Below are 17,414 nucleotides of genomic sequence, written 5' to 3'. Positions count from 1 at the left end.
GTGTGAGTTCACAAGAGCCCCACTCACAGCACAAGTGAGTGTTGGGCCAAGCAATCAGCGGTGGCCGACTTGAAGGCTTAATAATCATATGCATGTTCTAACTGTTAGTCAAAACCTGACAAGAGGAATGGCAATGGGAAGCAGATCATTGATGCGGAGCCTAGTGCCACTGTTGCCACTTGCCAAGATCCAGAAGAATGAGCCTGAAGATCTAGAGGAGGGGGAGCATCTTTTCCACTAACAAATGTGGGTGAAGGGTTCGCCGCTGCAATTCATTGTTGATAGTGGGAGCCAAAAGAACCTCATTTCAGTAGAGGTCATGAAGCGACTGGGACTACGAACCATACCACACCCGCAACTGTACAACATCGGGTGGCTTCACCAAGGACGAGATCTCTAAGTCCACCAGCAGTGCCGCCTTCCCTATAGCATCAAGCCCTTAACATATGAGGTATTGTGTGATGTTGCACCTCCTGATGTTTGCGATGTATTATTGGGCCAACCATACTTGTGGAAGCGACATGTTCTGTATGAGTCAAGGCCTGTCGCTATTATTATTTATTTATGTAATACATTATACAAGATATTGGAGGTAGCCCCACCTATCGCCACTTCTTTGATCTCTGCTAAGAAAGACAGCAAGATCATCTCCCATACTAGGAAGTTTATTTTCTTTCTGGTTTGCTCTCGAAGTAAGGGGAAGATCATAGCCACATCCATGGCCCCCGGGAAGGGTTCCTCCATGTAGTAGAAGTAGGTGGATATGATCATGAAAGCATATAGGGACATCTTCTCCTCACTCACAGGGGTACCATTACACTGTCAAGTCAAGCATTCATTCGATCTGACTCGTAAAGAAACTCTACCCAATGAGTCGATATATCACCGCTCCATTCTACAAAATGCCAAATACAAGCAGCGATATGATCAACATCAAATTTCACACAAGTTTTAGGTGGGCAACAAATTTTGGTTGCATTTGTAGAAAGAATGCCTTACCAAAGCCCATTGGAAGCTTAGACCACTCTGATATGGTCCTTACACCATTAACAAAGATGTGGGAAACAATGCTTTGGAGCACAACATTCCCCCAGTCCTTACCTTGCACCGAGTGTTCAATGTGGATCGCCCTCGACCATGGTTCCCACCATTATTGGACACATTAGAGTTTGCAGCACAACTCACCAGGGACCAAGTTCAGCAGAAGTTTCCCCATCTCATGGAGGCACTCAAGTAATGGGGACAATTGCTTCCTAAGGGGGGAGGAATATCCAGGTGGATAGTGGTGGCCACCTGCCAATTCCACTTGGCCCCCCACCATTGTTTCTTTTTATTTTTCAGTTTCCTTAATTGTAGCATAGTTTACTTCAGCAGTGTTTTCGAGTCCTAAACTTCTGGAACCGTTTTGAGGCCCTAAACAACATTTTTTTGGAAATCTACCACCAATGACTTTTAATAGGTTATTTTTTTTGTCATTTTCCTTGAAGAGATCTTTCCAACGAGATATCATGCACGTCAAACGAATATTATATGACCAAGTCATGACCCCAGGAAGTTGGCTGCCCAAGTAACCCCAACGGGGCCCATAAACTCTTTGTGTTACATCTCCTCGGGTTAGGGTTTTGGTTGTTCAGGGTTTGCTCTTATTTTTCAATAATAAAAAGACCCTTGAGCCTCATTGTAAGGCAGTTCAGAGGCATGTAGCCACCACATCTCTTCTCAAAGATAAACTACCATCGTTGAGCTAGTCTAATTTCCATATTGTTTGCAAGCATATTTCATTATTTGATATTAATCAAAGGAAATATTATTTTTGTTGCATCTCTATATTTATGGTTAGATTTGTAATTTGTTGTGTTCCTGCTTAAATTCGGATCACCTAAAGGACATCAAAAGATGGAATTAACATCAATAACAATCTCTCTCTCTCTCTCTCTAGCTATATATATATATATATATATATATATATATATATAGATTGTCTAATCGATTCTTATTGTTATTTATGGAAGTTAATATATTCAATCGATTAGACACAATCATTTATATAAAAATGAGACGGAAATCATAATTTTTCTATATTGCAAAATCTATAGTGGTTGTTAAATGCCTCAACTATAGACATTTTTTCTGCATACAATTTCCTCTTTCAACCCATGTATGCAAACATATTTCTTTTCACATTTTTGGTTGCCTTCATTCATGTTTCCTTTTCTGAATTTATATACTATCCCATCCTAGAAGGTTGTGTCAAACATATTACAAATTTTTATAGTTGGTCATAAGACCAATTATCCCTGTTATGACTTGTGATAAAACCCTATCATAATTTGTCATTAGTTTCACCATAATACTTAGCATGGCCCTGTGACTTGTCAAAACCCATCAAAATATTTTTCAACCTTTATACAAATTATATCTTAAAATATGTTACAACTTGATAGAAACTTGTCATAGGCCTGTGGTGACATCTAGTATGGCCATGTGACTTAACACGACTCGTTAGAAGAATTGTCACAACCTGCATACCAGGTTTGTTAAAAGACTCATTGTAGACATGATACAACCTACTATAATCATGTAATAAACCATTACAAGACTTGTTACAAACAATTATAAATATGTTAGAACTTGTTATGATCTTGTCATCTATCTGCAACGAATTCCCTACAAAGGGTTTGTCACCTTCTTGTGCTTAATTCACCTAGTGTAATTTTGTTACAATTCCATCACCTACCTGTGACAAATTGCTATAATATTCTACCAAATTGTATTTTGATTATACTCCCCTATACTCAGTTACACTAGTTGTATCTCTTTAATGAAATCTACCTACATTCATCACATAAAGCTCCTACATTCAATTCATGACAACCTCTCTATTTGTCATTCATGTATGCAATTCTTTCTTCAGAACTATTATATCTTATCTTGAGATTTTACATGAACCTTCTTTTTAACCCAACGTGTTTCTTTTCCAATACTTATTATGTATGATTATACAACTAGATTTATTTTCCATCATTCGGATCTCCCACCTTGGGACACCAAACACCTTTCTCAATGCTACACTTACCAAAATCAAATCTTGATTTTATGACTACTAGAGATAATTCTCTATTCATAAAATTAATAATCAATTCACAAGTATTTTATTCTTAAAATTTTCAATTTAGAATTCTTGCATTCCTACACAAAAACATAAGATATTGTAATTGAATTACTTATATGTTCATGATATTAGCTGGTTGCGAACATCTAATGTCCCACCCAAGCATAGACCATCTTGTTCCTTTCCTTTTAGCAATCGATCACCCTTGAGATGGGGCCTCGACTCCATGGATACCTGAGCGATAAACTAGAGCCACTAAGGCTTTCACATTATGATGCATCCACTACGGCATGGTTAATTGAATAACCATGCCTTAGTTGGTTATAGAGTCCAATCACAGGGCTGACCAGTAGATTAGTCATTTACAAAGTCCAAACCTAGGACTAAATGAATATCTATGAACTGAATTCCCACCATAACTCCATGGCTACCACAACCATAAATTAGATCCTGAATCTCTTAGATCCACTTAGGCTTTCAAACTAAGATGTAACCAATCTAGTATGTTTAATTGAATAATCTGACCTCTATCATTTTCAGAGTCCACACCTAGGACTCAATAGCTATTTAACCACTGAATTATTCACTGAATAATTCCCTTCCATTGACTTATTTCTTTAGCATATACTTATTTGTAGGGATAAGTATGGCATTGACTTCATTGGGAACCTATCTGCCCATCATCAGGTACATACTCATTATCCTACACCAGTGAGGTTGAAAAACCTCAACATCCTCCAACTTATTATTTTTCCAGGGTCCCTAGCTACCCCTCAATCCCATACGTAATCCACTTTACTCTCCTATACATAGGAGATTCAATGAGATCAAGTGTCTCTTCTCTTCACTTCTTCTTCTCTTCTCTTCTATTTTTTCTTTTATTATCTTCTCCTCTCTTCTCTTCATACTTTAATTTCTAGGCTTAGGCATCCCCTTCACTGATTAATAGTCCCTCGAGTGATCCATCTTTCTAAGGCCTTCAAGAGCATAGACCTACAAGGTCAGTTCTCCATATAGTTGATATCCTCAACAACTGCATCATGAACAAGACAACAACCATGACTAGCTATTCATATTAGCTATTTCATAATCACTTTAGCATAATGTTGTAACCTACCATGCATTCATCGTACACATGATCATGCATCACACACATGATCATGCATCACATACATACGTCCATAAAAAACACATAAACCTATATATCATGTTTAATATTTTAAAATAAAATAACGATGGGAAAGGTTAAAGAAATAGTCTTGTTCAATTTCTTTCATAACATGAGGTCAACAACATTATTATCCTATTTCATGGCTTTTCCAATTATTCTTTTCTATTTTACTGACCGCCTACATCTCACATAGTTTCTACCATTACATCTATACTTGTATCTACTGTCATGTCATATATGCAACTATATATCCAATCCTTTCTTTTAGAAACTTATTTCGTTTTTAAAGGCAACATGACCTTGTTATAGCCTATAATTTTATGCAGCATTTTTCTCAACTTTCCTGCCCATATTTCAATTATGATTTTACCAACATGTTCTTCCTTTCAATAGCTTTCCGTTGACTACTCACTTGGCAAATTTTGATACCTAGGTGAAACGTTATGCCCTATAGGATTTTTAACTGGATTTCTTATTTTCCAATATGTATAGCTTCTCGTGATATTATTCCTCACAAATATCATCCTATTTCATGTTTTTGGTGTTCTAGATTATTGTCTTATTTAATAACCTTTTATTGACTATATGTTTGTGTCATTCTGATACTAGGGAAAAAATTATGCGTTCTGAAGCTCTATAGCCAATTAGGTCATCTTTTTCCTGTGTAGGACTCCTGTAGTTTTCTTCTAAAATTTATTAGAAATTTTGGCCCCTAATTAAAAATTTGGGTAGATGGATGCAATATTCTCAAAATTACATTTCTATCAACTCATTATATACCAAATTCTGATATATGGGCTGAAAGTTATGGCCCTCTAAAGTTCAAGTGATTTTCTTTCATTCCTTCTATATATGAAATTTCAAATCAACCTACTTCTACGAGGGTTGTAACTACCTTTATCCTCTGCTGGTTACTATTAATTCGCGGCATACAAACCTCTTTATCATTGTCGGTAAGTCCTACATGTTCTGCTCAAATCCCACTAGTTCCCATTGGAGGAAAATTGGTTTACTGGCCTACCATTTCCTTCCATGTGGCCAGTAAGCCAACCACATATGCTAATGTTATGACCATAGGTATTATATATATATATATATATATATATATATATATATATATATATATCCTATCATTGAATTCCACATAGCAATCTTAGCCCATACGAAACCCTAGTGTCCACCTCAACATCTAGCACATGCAACATTGTCCACCTAATATTCTGCCACCCAAACCATAACCATAATAATGAAATATATATATATATATATATATATATATATATATATATAATATAAAATGTGTGGGGTCCACACACTATGGTTATATTTTATTCAACCATCCCCACAAACACACACACACACACACGCACACACACATATATATGTAAACCGCATTACATATATTTATATTATTAAAATATAGACGGGTCCCACTACACCTTACACCCAACCATAGTAAACAGACCTTATATATATATATATATATATATATATATATATATATATATATATATATATATATATAAAACTTTCGACCCTCCCCCACATCCCTCCACGTCCATCGTGCCCGTACGTGCTCCATAATACATTCTATAACATAAATATATGTATATTAAATTCATGACAAGTGATCAAATTTGAAGGGTTGGTCTTAATTTCAATTAGAAAGGCAGACATTCATGTCGCCCTTCCAAAACAAAAAGTTAAAAAAAAATAAAATCAATTGACAACAGTACATTATCTTTTCATTTCATTTTCATTCAAATTTATTTCTATTAAATAAATTAAATTCTTAAAACGAAATGGTCAGTAGTGTTCAACTCAAATTGACCCAATTAATTTGAGCTTTGTCAACTTCTTTATGTGGCTTAAGTATTCTTGTAGTTTGAACACTGCAACAATATTTTGGACCACTTATGTTATCTTTGCAACTTTTAAAAAATAACGAATATAGTTTTATTTTTGAGAATCAACCATATTAACAATGCATACCCATATTTTAACTAAATAGCCTTCGATATGAAAAGAGCCTATATGCTCATAATTTTATTGAATATTTTGTTCCAAAATCCCCTATACAATTCAAAACCAAGACATGTCTACATTTCCAAACCAACAACATGATCTGTGTATTTGGAGAATATCTTGCACATCTCAATGTCGTTGCATGCACTAGCAGACAAGAGACAAAGACACTCTCTTCTCGCTTTGAAATCCTACACTCTAAATGCACTTCTGCTGCACCACCAAAACATAAACGTTCGTGTGAAAATCATTTACAAGATGAACTGATTATCGTAGTTAACATATATAATATTTTTTATCATATTCATATAAAATGATTTCACCATCCAAGCTATTAGGAATGTACATGATTGTACTAGAACTAATGCAAGGGGAAGAAATATTTTTTTATAAGATTGTGGAATTGGTAAGAAGTCAAGTTAAGAGAGCCCACATCATGGACACTCTGCTATAGGTGTAGGAAATATAACTATATCTTTGCAGTAATTGTAAATCATGCATTTTTTGTGTACTCACTTTAGTTGCATGCTCTGCTTTATGGTGGGTGAAACGTAGCTAGGCTAATCCCACCATGAAGTATAAGTGGAATCGACAAATTGAGCACACAACTAGTAGGCTCATTCAAAGTGAAAACACAACATGAAAAGTTATCATAGTTATACCAACACCATGTTAAGTGGAATGGACATGTGAGTACCCAAACTTAGGGCAATTGAAGTACACTTTATTCACACCATCCATTCAACATTTGTGTTTTTATTTCCTATAAGAAGGGGTAACTCCCGAGGTTCTTTCAAAATAATTTGTTTTCCATCACCATCCATTGACCTAAACTTGCACATGAAATGGAAAATATATCTACCACGCAGGCCAATGCTCAACACTAGATAGATGATGAATAAAATATTAATTTTCTTAGAATATATATTAGATGATGATAGTGGCATAATATTTGCAAATCCCGAGAAAGAATAAGTCAACTCTAGGCTTTAGAAATTAGTTTCAAGTTCGTTCATGTAGCAAGTAATCTAAACATTATTTTGTATTTATGTAATCTTTCCTAGTGGTTTTTCCATGGGAAAATTCCAAAAAAGTCAGGTTGATGCCAAAACAAGGGGTAAAGAGCACTTTCATGGTCAGTGAAAAATGAAAGAAAAGGACAATGGGGATGACTAAAACTAAATGGACTTGTGACAAAATCTCTTTGAATGAAAGTACAAAGGAAGTTGTGAACGATATTTGGGGATCTGTCAAAATGTTTACAAAATTACTTTCCGCAGAATGACATGTAAACACAACAAATGAAAAACCCCGAAGGGGATGTTTAAAGTCTGATGGGCTATTCTCTCCGATGATCCGACCCACCTTTCCTTTTTCCTTTCCAAGTCAAAACTACAGTGATTAATTCATTACAACACAAATATCAGGGGACGAACTAAAAGTTTCAACTCCCCATGAATAAAGAAGAAGCAGCTAACTGGCTTGACATGAAAGGTAATAGTCACACTTGTTCAGGGTCTATGCAGTTGTCTAACAGTCACAATTGTGACCCATACAATCAGATTTGAGGGTGGTCTATGCAGTTGGACCAACAACATTCAGGGATCAAATTGGTCTCCTTTTTAATGGCAATAGCTCTAGGAGTATTTAGAGACGTCAATATCTACGGATACTCAATTTTAGTTTTGGACTAGTTGAGGTGATCCAGAAGATAGAGAAGTACTGATTCGAGACATTTTTTTGGGGGGATTATCAGGCAAAATAGTTCATTACGCATATCCATGTCTCATTAAGCATATCCAAGTCTGGTGAGAATTAGTGGGAATAAGTGTTATAAATTTTTATGGAAAAGCCATTTAAACCAGATTTTTAGATATACACATTCATAACATATGAGCACAACCAGGAGGTAGATTGTTTATCCAAAAAAACTTGTGAAAGAGACCCAGGTTCTGTCCATCTAAGAGTTTTCAGAGATAGGGATGAGGAGATCCTCACGTCTTCAGTTATTACTTTGTAAGGTGTATAGTGAACCCCTGTATAAGGTAGTTTTTCTCTTCTGATCCCTTGAACCAATTACTTTTTTGTGTTTCAGTAGTTTTGTAATGATTTGGAAGGTATTTGGAAGGCTGAACTTGTGCACATTTGATTGTATGCTAAACTATTAGATGTAATCCTTTTCATTTTCAGTAATGGAGGAATTTTTTTCTCCCGGGAAAAAGACACCCAAAAAAACAAAGAGGGGAAAAAAATCTACCAGGCCTGATAAACTAACCGTGCAGCAGGAACATCAAACAATTCAATCAACCAATCCAATAACAAATAATGAAGGCCTTTAAAAAATTTCAATAAAATTTTAAGAACTTTATGTGATAGATGTAATGATGCTTTTCATCCTCGGAGATGCGTTGTTTCAACTGATAGTTACACGGATTCTCTCCATGGTTTATGGTCAAAAGTTGTTGACGTATGTGTTGGAATAGATTTTGTAGATCAAAAAGACAGAAATGAGATTATTAAAATGGAACAACTAGATCCAATCAAAGGGATATGTATATGTGTATATGTAGGAGGCGACCTATGAGACAAAAGCCTCACAAACATAACAATAAGAAACGAAAGAAGGCTTAACAACCATTGCATATGATTTGGACCAGTAAGTCTTGTGAGAAGATTGTTTAAAAGGTAGCCGATTAGTCATATCATTCTCACGTAGTTGAGGTTTTGAGGTGAAAACCATTGCATATGATTTGAACCAGTAAGTCCTGTGAGAAGATTGTTTAAAAGGTAGCTGATTAGTCATATCATTCTCACGTAGTTGAGGTTTTGAGGTGAAGAAAGATTATTGATGGAAAGGACCTTTGTTTTGAAAAGTTGGTATTCTAATTTGTATCTTTGGAATAAATTTTAATGTCGATTGGCTTGTGTCTGAACAGTAAATAAGTAGGAATTTTTTATGAAGCGCTACAAAAATGCATTTATATCAACTATCCACAAGGTTTTTGAATAGGAGAAAAATCTTAAAGAATTGTGCTTCCAACCTTAGTTTACAACTCTCTACAGAAAACAAAGTTTCGCCATCCACGAGCTTCATGAATGTTTATCCTAGCAACCGCCAGGCTCGAGGTTCTTTAGGTTAACTATCTAAGCTTAAGTGCATCACAAAACGCCTTTTTGACAAAATCAAGCATCAGTTATAGGCTTTACTAAGTTCATTGAAGAATTATGTGCTTTTGTATGTTTTAAGCATACCTGTAAAATACTCAGTAACTCAAGAAGAGCTGACCATGTCTTGCAACTCTATGAACTACCAGATAATGGTAGGTTCGTGATAAGCTGCATTTCATGCTTGTACAATTCCAATGCACTGAACTCGTTGTTCTTTGTGTATATCATGTTGCTCCCTTATGTGTATTTGGCCCATGTGAAGGGAAGACGGAGAGGAAGTAGATGCCTCTTACCTTTTCAATTCAAAACCCAGTTCCTCCTTCAATTGATGTTTTAATTGCTTAATCTCACGTTTCATTCTTTCATTCTCCAATTTAAACCTCTCGAATTATCTATCCTTCTAACTCATAAGCCTCTTCCACTTTAAACATTTTTCTCTAATTCAAGTTCCCTAACTTGAATACCCATTTTCTGCTCTGCCAATTGCAAGGTCTGATTTCTCATCCATTGGCATTTCTTCCCTTCTATCCTGGTACCATCTTGCAAAGCACTCACTATCTCCTAATTGAAATTGTATGGGGCATTCAATATTTTTCCTTCCTGTGTCCCTCCATACATCCCCTGAACCATCCTTCGTTTTTTCATGAATTCTCTGACCTCACCCTCAATCTCGAAACCCCCCTGATTTTTGTCACTCTCCTCATGCTCCTCTTCATCCTTTGTGTCTTCATCTGCATTCCCATCATCATCTATCTTTTCTGTCATCGACCTAATCACTTCATTCCTCTCTTCGCTTCTCATATTTTCCCACGCTAGCATCACACTATGCTTAGATTCTGCGTCAATCCTGCCATCATTGTGATATGCTCACGTCTCCCTGTAAAAAATATGCTTAGAGCTCAGTATTTTCCGGACACCCTCCTTCATCTTGGGTTCAAATCCATGCCATCATGAATGCTAGGATTCTCAACTACATCACAAGCACTACCCCTTCCATGGAAATCACTCAATCCTTTGTACCTTTTCTTAAGGTCATTGAACTTATCTTCACATTTCTATGGAGAAACACTATCGCCCTTTTCCATCATGAATCTTGACATGGACTTCCACCTAACCTTCTTCTACAAAATCCTAGCTTTCCTCTTATTCCCATCTTTAGTATCGTAATCATCCTCACCCACATATGAAACCACAGAAATCGAAAGCCTAATAATGTCATCCATCCATTTCATTCGGTGCCACAGGGAGGAACCCTTCTTTCCCATATGGGCCTTTGTTCCATCCTCACTGTGCTCGTCCTCGTCGCTCAAAGGGGGCTTAGCCTTAACGTTTCTAGGGTTTCCGAGGGCTACGCAGTGTTGCTGCCCATTGGCCTCCCGACTCATAATCACATGGGGTGAGCATTCGATATAGGACCTACCATAATAGGATGCTGATGAGAAAGATGATGAAGTTGCAGGGCACCGAACAAAGGACCACGAGACAACATTCTTCCATCCATTGCAATACCTTCTATTCTATCTATATTTCTATTTTCAATAACATTTCAATGTTTCTCTAACAATTTTGGGGCAATTTCAGTTCAGTTTTCATATGGGTGATTGTTAAACTTCCACTATTGAGTATCCAAACTCCCTCTTCTTAGAATACCCTTAGCACTAAGAGGAAACAATTACCTTTTAACTATTTTTCGATCAAGTTTTATAGCAACAACCTCCATTACGTTGCGTTGCAATAACCTTCTGCGTACGTTATACATCAAGTCGAACAAGGAAAGTAGCAATGGGGGCCCGGGGATCAATTGTCCACTGGTCCAATCTTCCAGCCAATATAACAGATATCCAACAATTTATCTGGAGACAGGCGACCTATCCAATGACATTTTATAATATTATTTAAATTTTATTAAAAACTGGTAGAAATCAAAATTTACATTTTTTTGACCGGGAATTTTCTCGTAGCACTTCTTTCACGTTCCAGAGGCCTCTTGACGGATTGTGACGTGTTCAATTTTGAACATTGGTCATGACGGCCCACATAACGATACAATTGATGGCGTTGGAAGAGCATAACTTTGCGCAGTTGTCTATAACGCGACTTTTTGAAAGCTTTTCCGGCGGGTTTTTCTGGTCGAAATCCGATAGGAATTTATTGGAATCGCAAGTTTGATAGCTAGTTTCTGCACAATGAAAGCGTCACAGGGGTTTTCGAGGGTGCTGAATCCAAATATGCAGTTAAAAAACCATTTTAACTGCAAGAAATCAAGATTTAACCTCAATTTCTTACGCCGGATTCCGTCACCGGAATCTCCAAAAGTCGCATTATAGACAACTCCTAACTTTGCACGGTTCTGATTGAAACGTGGACGCCACCAACCACGCATGTGTTTTATTGACGATGGAGATCGGCAGATGGGACGGTTGAGATGACATCAGATCTCAAACCTGCTCGAATGTTAGTGCCAAGGTGAACCCCAATGGATTTGATGGTCAAGATCGCATCCATCCAACGGTTGTCAGCGCAATCAGATCCAAACATGCATGTCATTTAACGAGGCCCCTGTGTTCCGATATTAAAGGGTTTCATTTACCCGTCAAGGTTCCCTGCTCTTTGCATCATCCAGCCACTTCCACAGCGTGGCTCCTCCATGGCTGGTAGCCCTGCCTCATAGTAATTAAACATTACTTTACGTCAACTACCTCTTGGGCCAAGCCCCCCAAAATGCAGAGATGTTATAATTTTCTTCCTGTAATCAAACTGTTGTTTGAAATGATTGAAGATCTTATTCGATGGGTCGTAAACATAGAAATCCTCTTACTGTAACCTGTAGAAGTCCATCCGGCCTGCGTCTTTCATGGCTGCAGTAAAATCCAGGAGAGCAGAAGCCCCGATGGTGATAGGGTATGCTGGAAACATTCTTTTCTTATGTTCGTTCAGCTTGGCATTGGCTCCAAACTTAGCTGATTGGTATGTTATCTCTATGATTATTTATTTCGTTGAATTTATTTTTTTCAACGAAAGAAATCGTCTCTGAGCTACTCTCAATCGTACATAGTTTCGTTTGGAATTTCACTACAAAATCAGTGAAGACCTAACTTCCCCGCCCAACCATTAAACCAGAGCCACCGGACCCTGCATAAATACCTACTAGTACAGCATAAGTTAAGCAAGGAGCTCCACACGCAAATCGAAAAATAGATATTGAAATGCCATGATCCAACCATGCATCAAATCCTATATGGAATGAAATTTGAATGAATAGTCAACCCCTCATTCTTTCCAACAACGTTTGGGCTTCCTCTGCTAGTTTTACCCAGCTCAAAGCATCCAATAGAAAGTTAAAAGCACTGAAATTGGCACCGAAATTATATCTTTCCATTGGATGAAACATTTGCACCGCCTTCTTCATCTCCTTGGCAGTTGCAAAGGCCTTGATGGCGATCTCGAAGGTCTCAATTGTCAAAACAAATCCCATGTTGGTCATCTCGTTCAAAAGTTCAGACATTGTCATGGACTGCTTCGTTCCGCTGCCCTACCCAAATGAAGAACCTGAAGGATGGTTTTCTCGCATGCGAGAACCTGATCAATACATGATGAAACAAGGGAGGCTGCGAAGCAGCGAGTCCCTGCACTAAGTTCAGCCTGCATAATACGTGATGTGTCATAGCTATCTTGGCAAGCTCTTAGTTCATGCTAATCGTAATAGCTTACAAAAATGCAGGATAGCTTACAAAAATGCAGGAGATCTAGTGGAGTAAGTTACTCCCCGCAGATTTGAAGTAGTTCTCAGCAAAAGAGAGTAGACTAGTGCTCAGCAAAGGAGAGTAGACGGTGCGAGCTAAAGCACGGAGCTGCGTAAGTATCAAGGGTATGTTCCTGCAAGAGGGAAGAATAGCGTAAGCATCAAGGGTATGACCACTATGAGGATCACAATGGAGTAAACAGCGCGTCAGGATAATGTATTAGAAGAGCAAATGGACGTGGATGTCCGTGGATTATATTATGTAACATATGCAAACGAATCTGAGTAGTTTTTTGTTTGTTACCGTATATGTCAACCCTAACAGGACTATGTCCAAGGCGTGCTTGCTATTTGTTCTAGTAAATTGACCAGAGAAGCATCGTGATTATGTCATAGCTCGCCACGCAGTAATCCAGTTCCAGAAGTATTTGAATTTCATGGCAGCTGTCATGTCCCTTCAATTCCTGGAACCAGAGGATGCGTGATTGAAGCAATGATATAAGGCGAGTCGATTCGGATGATATTCAGATATATTATATATTATATGAGTGCTGGGTACAATGTTAATATCACTACCCGTTACTAAGTTTCTTGGGTGCAAACCAGTGAAGTAAAAGAAAAGCCTGAAACCGTGATCACCATCGGTTCTAAGTGCATTATGCTATTTATAATCTAGAGTGTTGGAATTTAAGCAGAAGTTTTGTTGTGATTTGGATTGTCTTCAATGGCGAATGGTTTGAATTGTTGTGATTTGGAGCAACACTTTATTTGCTTATAATTGTGTACGTTTTGGTGATCTTACCAGCTAATTCTGTCGAAGAGATTAGTCTGAATGAAGCCTATAAGAACATTCAGTCCTCCCGTGCACCGGATGCTACAGGACAATACTGTTCTCAGATATCATGCAGACGTGCAGGTTATGAATGGGTTCCCAGCTTTGGAGAACAGAAGAGAAGTGTTGCTGCAAGTCCTAATCCGTAGCATAACAGTTGAAAGTCAAATGTTTTCAGAAAGATGCAGGAGCACCACGATGCACTACCCTCACATTCAGTGGCAGGCAGGAAGCCATTGAATCTGAGTTACATACGTAAATAATAATTACGTAGCTATGTAAAAGTAAGCAAAATGTTAGGATAATAATGTATCTACCCAACGCCCGTTTCATAGGTAATAATTACTTGTAATGGATTTCGATATCGTTAACAAATATATTTGGATGGTTTCATTATATGGAATATCTTATGTTAAATACCGAAAATCATTCTAGCAACATGGAAAGCAGCTCTGTATAATTTTATTTCATCAAGCTAATGACCAAGAAGATTATCTGACCAAAAAGGAAATATATTTTGATTATAAAAATACTGTACACTAACAAATTATGAAGAAATTCCAGTGGGCTAATTTTTAATTATAGCTTTTGACTTAAACCGTTCAATGTCGTAAAGAAAGTAAAGAAATTTAATAGCACTGTATAAAAATTGCGTTTTTTTGGGGTTAAGATTGCAACTGAAGTCAACGATACTTCGCGTGAGGTGTAACTTTCACGACGAGGCCACACGTTACACAGGAGACATGTGATCGACATGCATGCAGCAACGTGTTTGTTAACACTTGTGCCTGAAACATGGCTCTCCAGACCTGCAAAACACTGCCAGAACCATGCTACAAATAATAAGAATCTAGTCTAGTCTTACTGTTTACTCAGGGTAGTCTTACTGTTTACTCAGGGTTTTCGTGTACTTAGGAGGAAGGGTATAAATGGCCAGGTTACCAGTGCGGCTATGGACGAGACAATCTGGCGACAGCTCCCCGAGGAGGCTTCGGAACTACTTCTCCATGCCGTCCATAGCTTTCTTCAACAGCGTCGCAGCGTCAACAGAAATCGATTTGAGAAGTTTTGATGCAAGGAAGAAAACCAAATCTGCAGAAGGCAAAGCAATTATTTCATCAATTTTTCCGAGAATATGATATTGAGCTGCAGGCTAGCTTCCAAGAAGAAAATACAAAAAATAATAAAGCAAGATAAACATATTACTGTTACCTGTGAGAAGTCCGTCGCGGTCTCTAGTAATTCTGGTCCTTACAATGCCTGGATGGATAGAATTTGCTGTCACATTGGCCTTCATTTTCTGCATTCTAGACGGAAACTTGTGTTAAATGTTTATTCCTTGTAAAAAAATTGTAAATTTGAGCGGTTATGGAAAACGTAGCTCAAGATTAAGGTTACCTCGAGTCTCAACGCAAGCTCTTTTGTGTGTAGAATATTTGCCAGTTTAGATTGAGCATATGCGCGCTTTCGGAGCTGTCTGATGCAGCAACTTCTGGTTCTGCTCGTCCCAGTCCTGCTACTGATAAACAGGAAGACAGCTGCGCTGCATCATCCAAGCAGATCAAGCAAAAGCAAGGAAGCAGAAGAACCACCGGTTTCTTATGCAACGTTAGAAGCAGATACTTCATTGCAGTCTGCAAAGTATTTTCCTGATATGGCTTTCAAATTCGGATGAACTGCAACATAGCAGGTTGTAGATGCCGCCTGTTACAGATATTGATTTAAAGATAAGCTGCAAGATACGTCATTCTTATAACCCTGGTTTCCCTTGAATTTTTTTCGGAAATAAATAGTTTCTGTGAAAATTAAGGAATAACAGGTACAAGGAGCGAGTTAAAACATTTAAATAACAGGTACAAGGAGCGAGTTAAAACATTTAAAGAATTCAATAAAAAGGCTATAGAAAGTAGCTGTATGAGAGATCTTACCTGAGAAATCGATTTGAGAGTCAGTCCGGCCCCGGGACGCCCAGAGCCGATGTTTTAACAGGGTTACTTGCTGTTAACAAAGTTACATGCTGGATGGTCTCTGTTGGCTCCCCTACCTTAACATCTAGCAAGCGGCCACATCAAACTGCACAGCTGCTGTGCATGTAGCACGCACAGCCCCTGCATGCACAACAGCTGCCTCCAAATACGCTGCAATGTATAAAAGTTTAAACACGCCTAATTAAAATCCCAAACATCGCAAAGTAATGCTAGCATTAATCGCCCAATACCTGCAAACCGTTGACGGTCACGCATAAGGAACTAGGCCTAAATAGCAATTTAGGCTATGGTCGGGCCTCTTCCGCCTCGGGAAGAGGCCAAATAAGATGGCGAAGGATGGCGAAAGATAGCGAAGGAGTGAGTGCAAATGAAACTTAGGCATATCCCCGCTCTAACCGCCGTATAACAGAGAAGGAAAGGGGTGAACTAATGCTAAGTCGGGGTCCTATCGATTACTATAGTCCCTGCCGGATGCCAGATGGCAGGGACTAATAATGAATGAGAAAGCTTCTCACCACATTGGTCAAGTAATACTTCCATGTTCCCATCCAATGCAAAGAGCTCCTCCACTACCTTATACATTCTCTAAAACTTCTATCAAACTAATGACAGCCTGATCAGAATGCTCATACATTACCTGATGATTTCGTTCACCGCCTTAGTAAAGTAAGATGAATGATCAACCTGGTATTCCTGGGACATTTCATGCAGTAAGGTGTTGTTGAAATCAGTTGTTCAACGAATTTGAGGCGTATGACACAACCACTTGTTTTCATGTTATGTAATACACCTGCACACACTTGCGCCAGAAAGCAACTAGTGGGGAAGGAAATGAATGTATATTAAATATAACAAGAGTACCATGATTAGTTTTTTTTGACATAACAGAGAAGAAAATCCAAGGGAATCTATTAACGTTAAATAGGCCTCACCCATTGCTTTACAAGTCATTCAATAGGCTCTAGCCATGGATTTATATGTGTATATATACCAGTTTAGATCTATCTAATTCCGGATCTATCATGCGTTGAGAGGGATCAAATCAATAGAGGTGCAAACCTTTTTTTTGCACTCGAGAATTTGTTGAAAGATTGCACCTCGAGGGATTCGATCTCTCTCAGCACAAGGTAGATCCGGAGTTACATGGATCTACTTGAGCAACAATGTCATATTTTTATATTATCATTATTATCTATATGTTTGAGATACATTTCATACTTTGAAATTTACATTATATTTCCTTTTCCTAACATGACCATATAATTTTGTTGTTTAATTTAATCTATGTTGCTTGTCTTGAATGGTACGTAAGTCTATGTTTGGATGTTTTGAGTGGTTTTTGTATGTATGTGTTTAGATGCTTTGAGTGGTTTGTG

The 17,414-nt window shown here is 37.8% G+C and overlaps 1 protein-coding gene across 1 annotated transcript; it reads right to left on the bottom strand.

Moving 5' to 3' along the window:
* Positions 1-14,992: 14,992 nt before the first annotated feature.
* Positions 14,993-16,620, bottom strand: LOC149171716 (uncharacterized). Its single transcript, XM_089426061.1, has 6 exons — positions 16,554-16,620; positions 16,130-16,188; positions 15,979-16,048; positions 15,449-15,588; positions 15,263-15,350; positions 14,993-15,142 (listed from the first exon to the last, which is right to left on the bottom strand). Exons 1-6 carry the CDS (start codon positions 16,618-16,620, stop codon positions 15,048-15,050), a joined length of 519 nt encoding a protein of 172 aa, XP_089282187.1. The 3' UTR covers positions 14,993-15,047.
* Positions 16,621-17,414: the final 794 nt, after the last annotated feature.

Source organism: Pinus tabuliformis, chromosome 4_2, assembly GCF_031772625.1.
Source record: "Pinus tabuliformis cultivar Carrire ecotype Pingquan chromosome 4_2, CPIR1, whole genome shotgun sequence".
NCBI lineage: Eukaryota > Viridiplantae > Streptophyta > Pinopsida > Pinales > Pinaceae > Pinus > Pinus tabuliformis.
This window is presented reverse-complemented; position numbering and strand designations above follow the sequence as displayed.

Bases quoted from the DNA above. Each gene is read 5' to 3' on its own strand.
- LOC149171716 (XM_089426061.1), bottom strand. From the start codon at position 16,620: ATGTATAAGGTAGTGGAGGAGCTCTTTGCATTGGATGGGAACATGGAA. The intron at 16,049-16,129 runs GTGCAGTTTGAT...CTTTGTTAACAG, and splicing joins GTGCTACATGCACAGCAGCT to CAAGTAACCCTGTTAAAACA. The intron at 15,589-15,978 runs GTAAGATCTCTC...GATGCAGCGCAG, and splicing joins CTCTCAAATCGATTTCTCAG to CTGTCTTCCTGTTTATCAGT.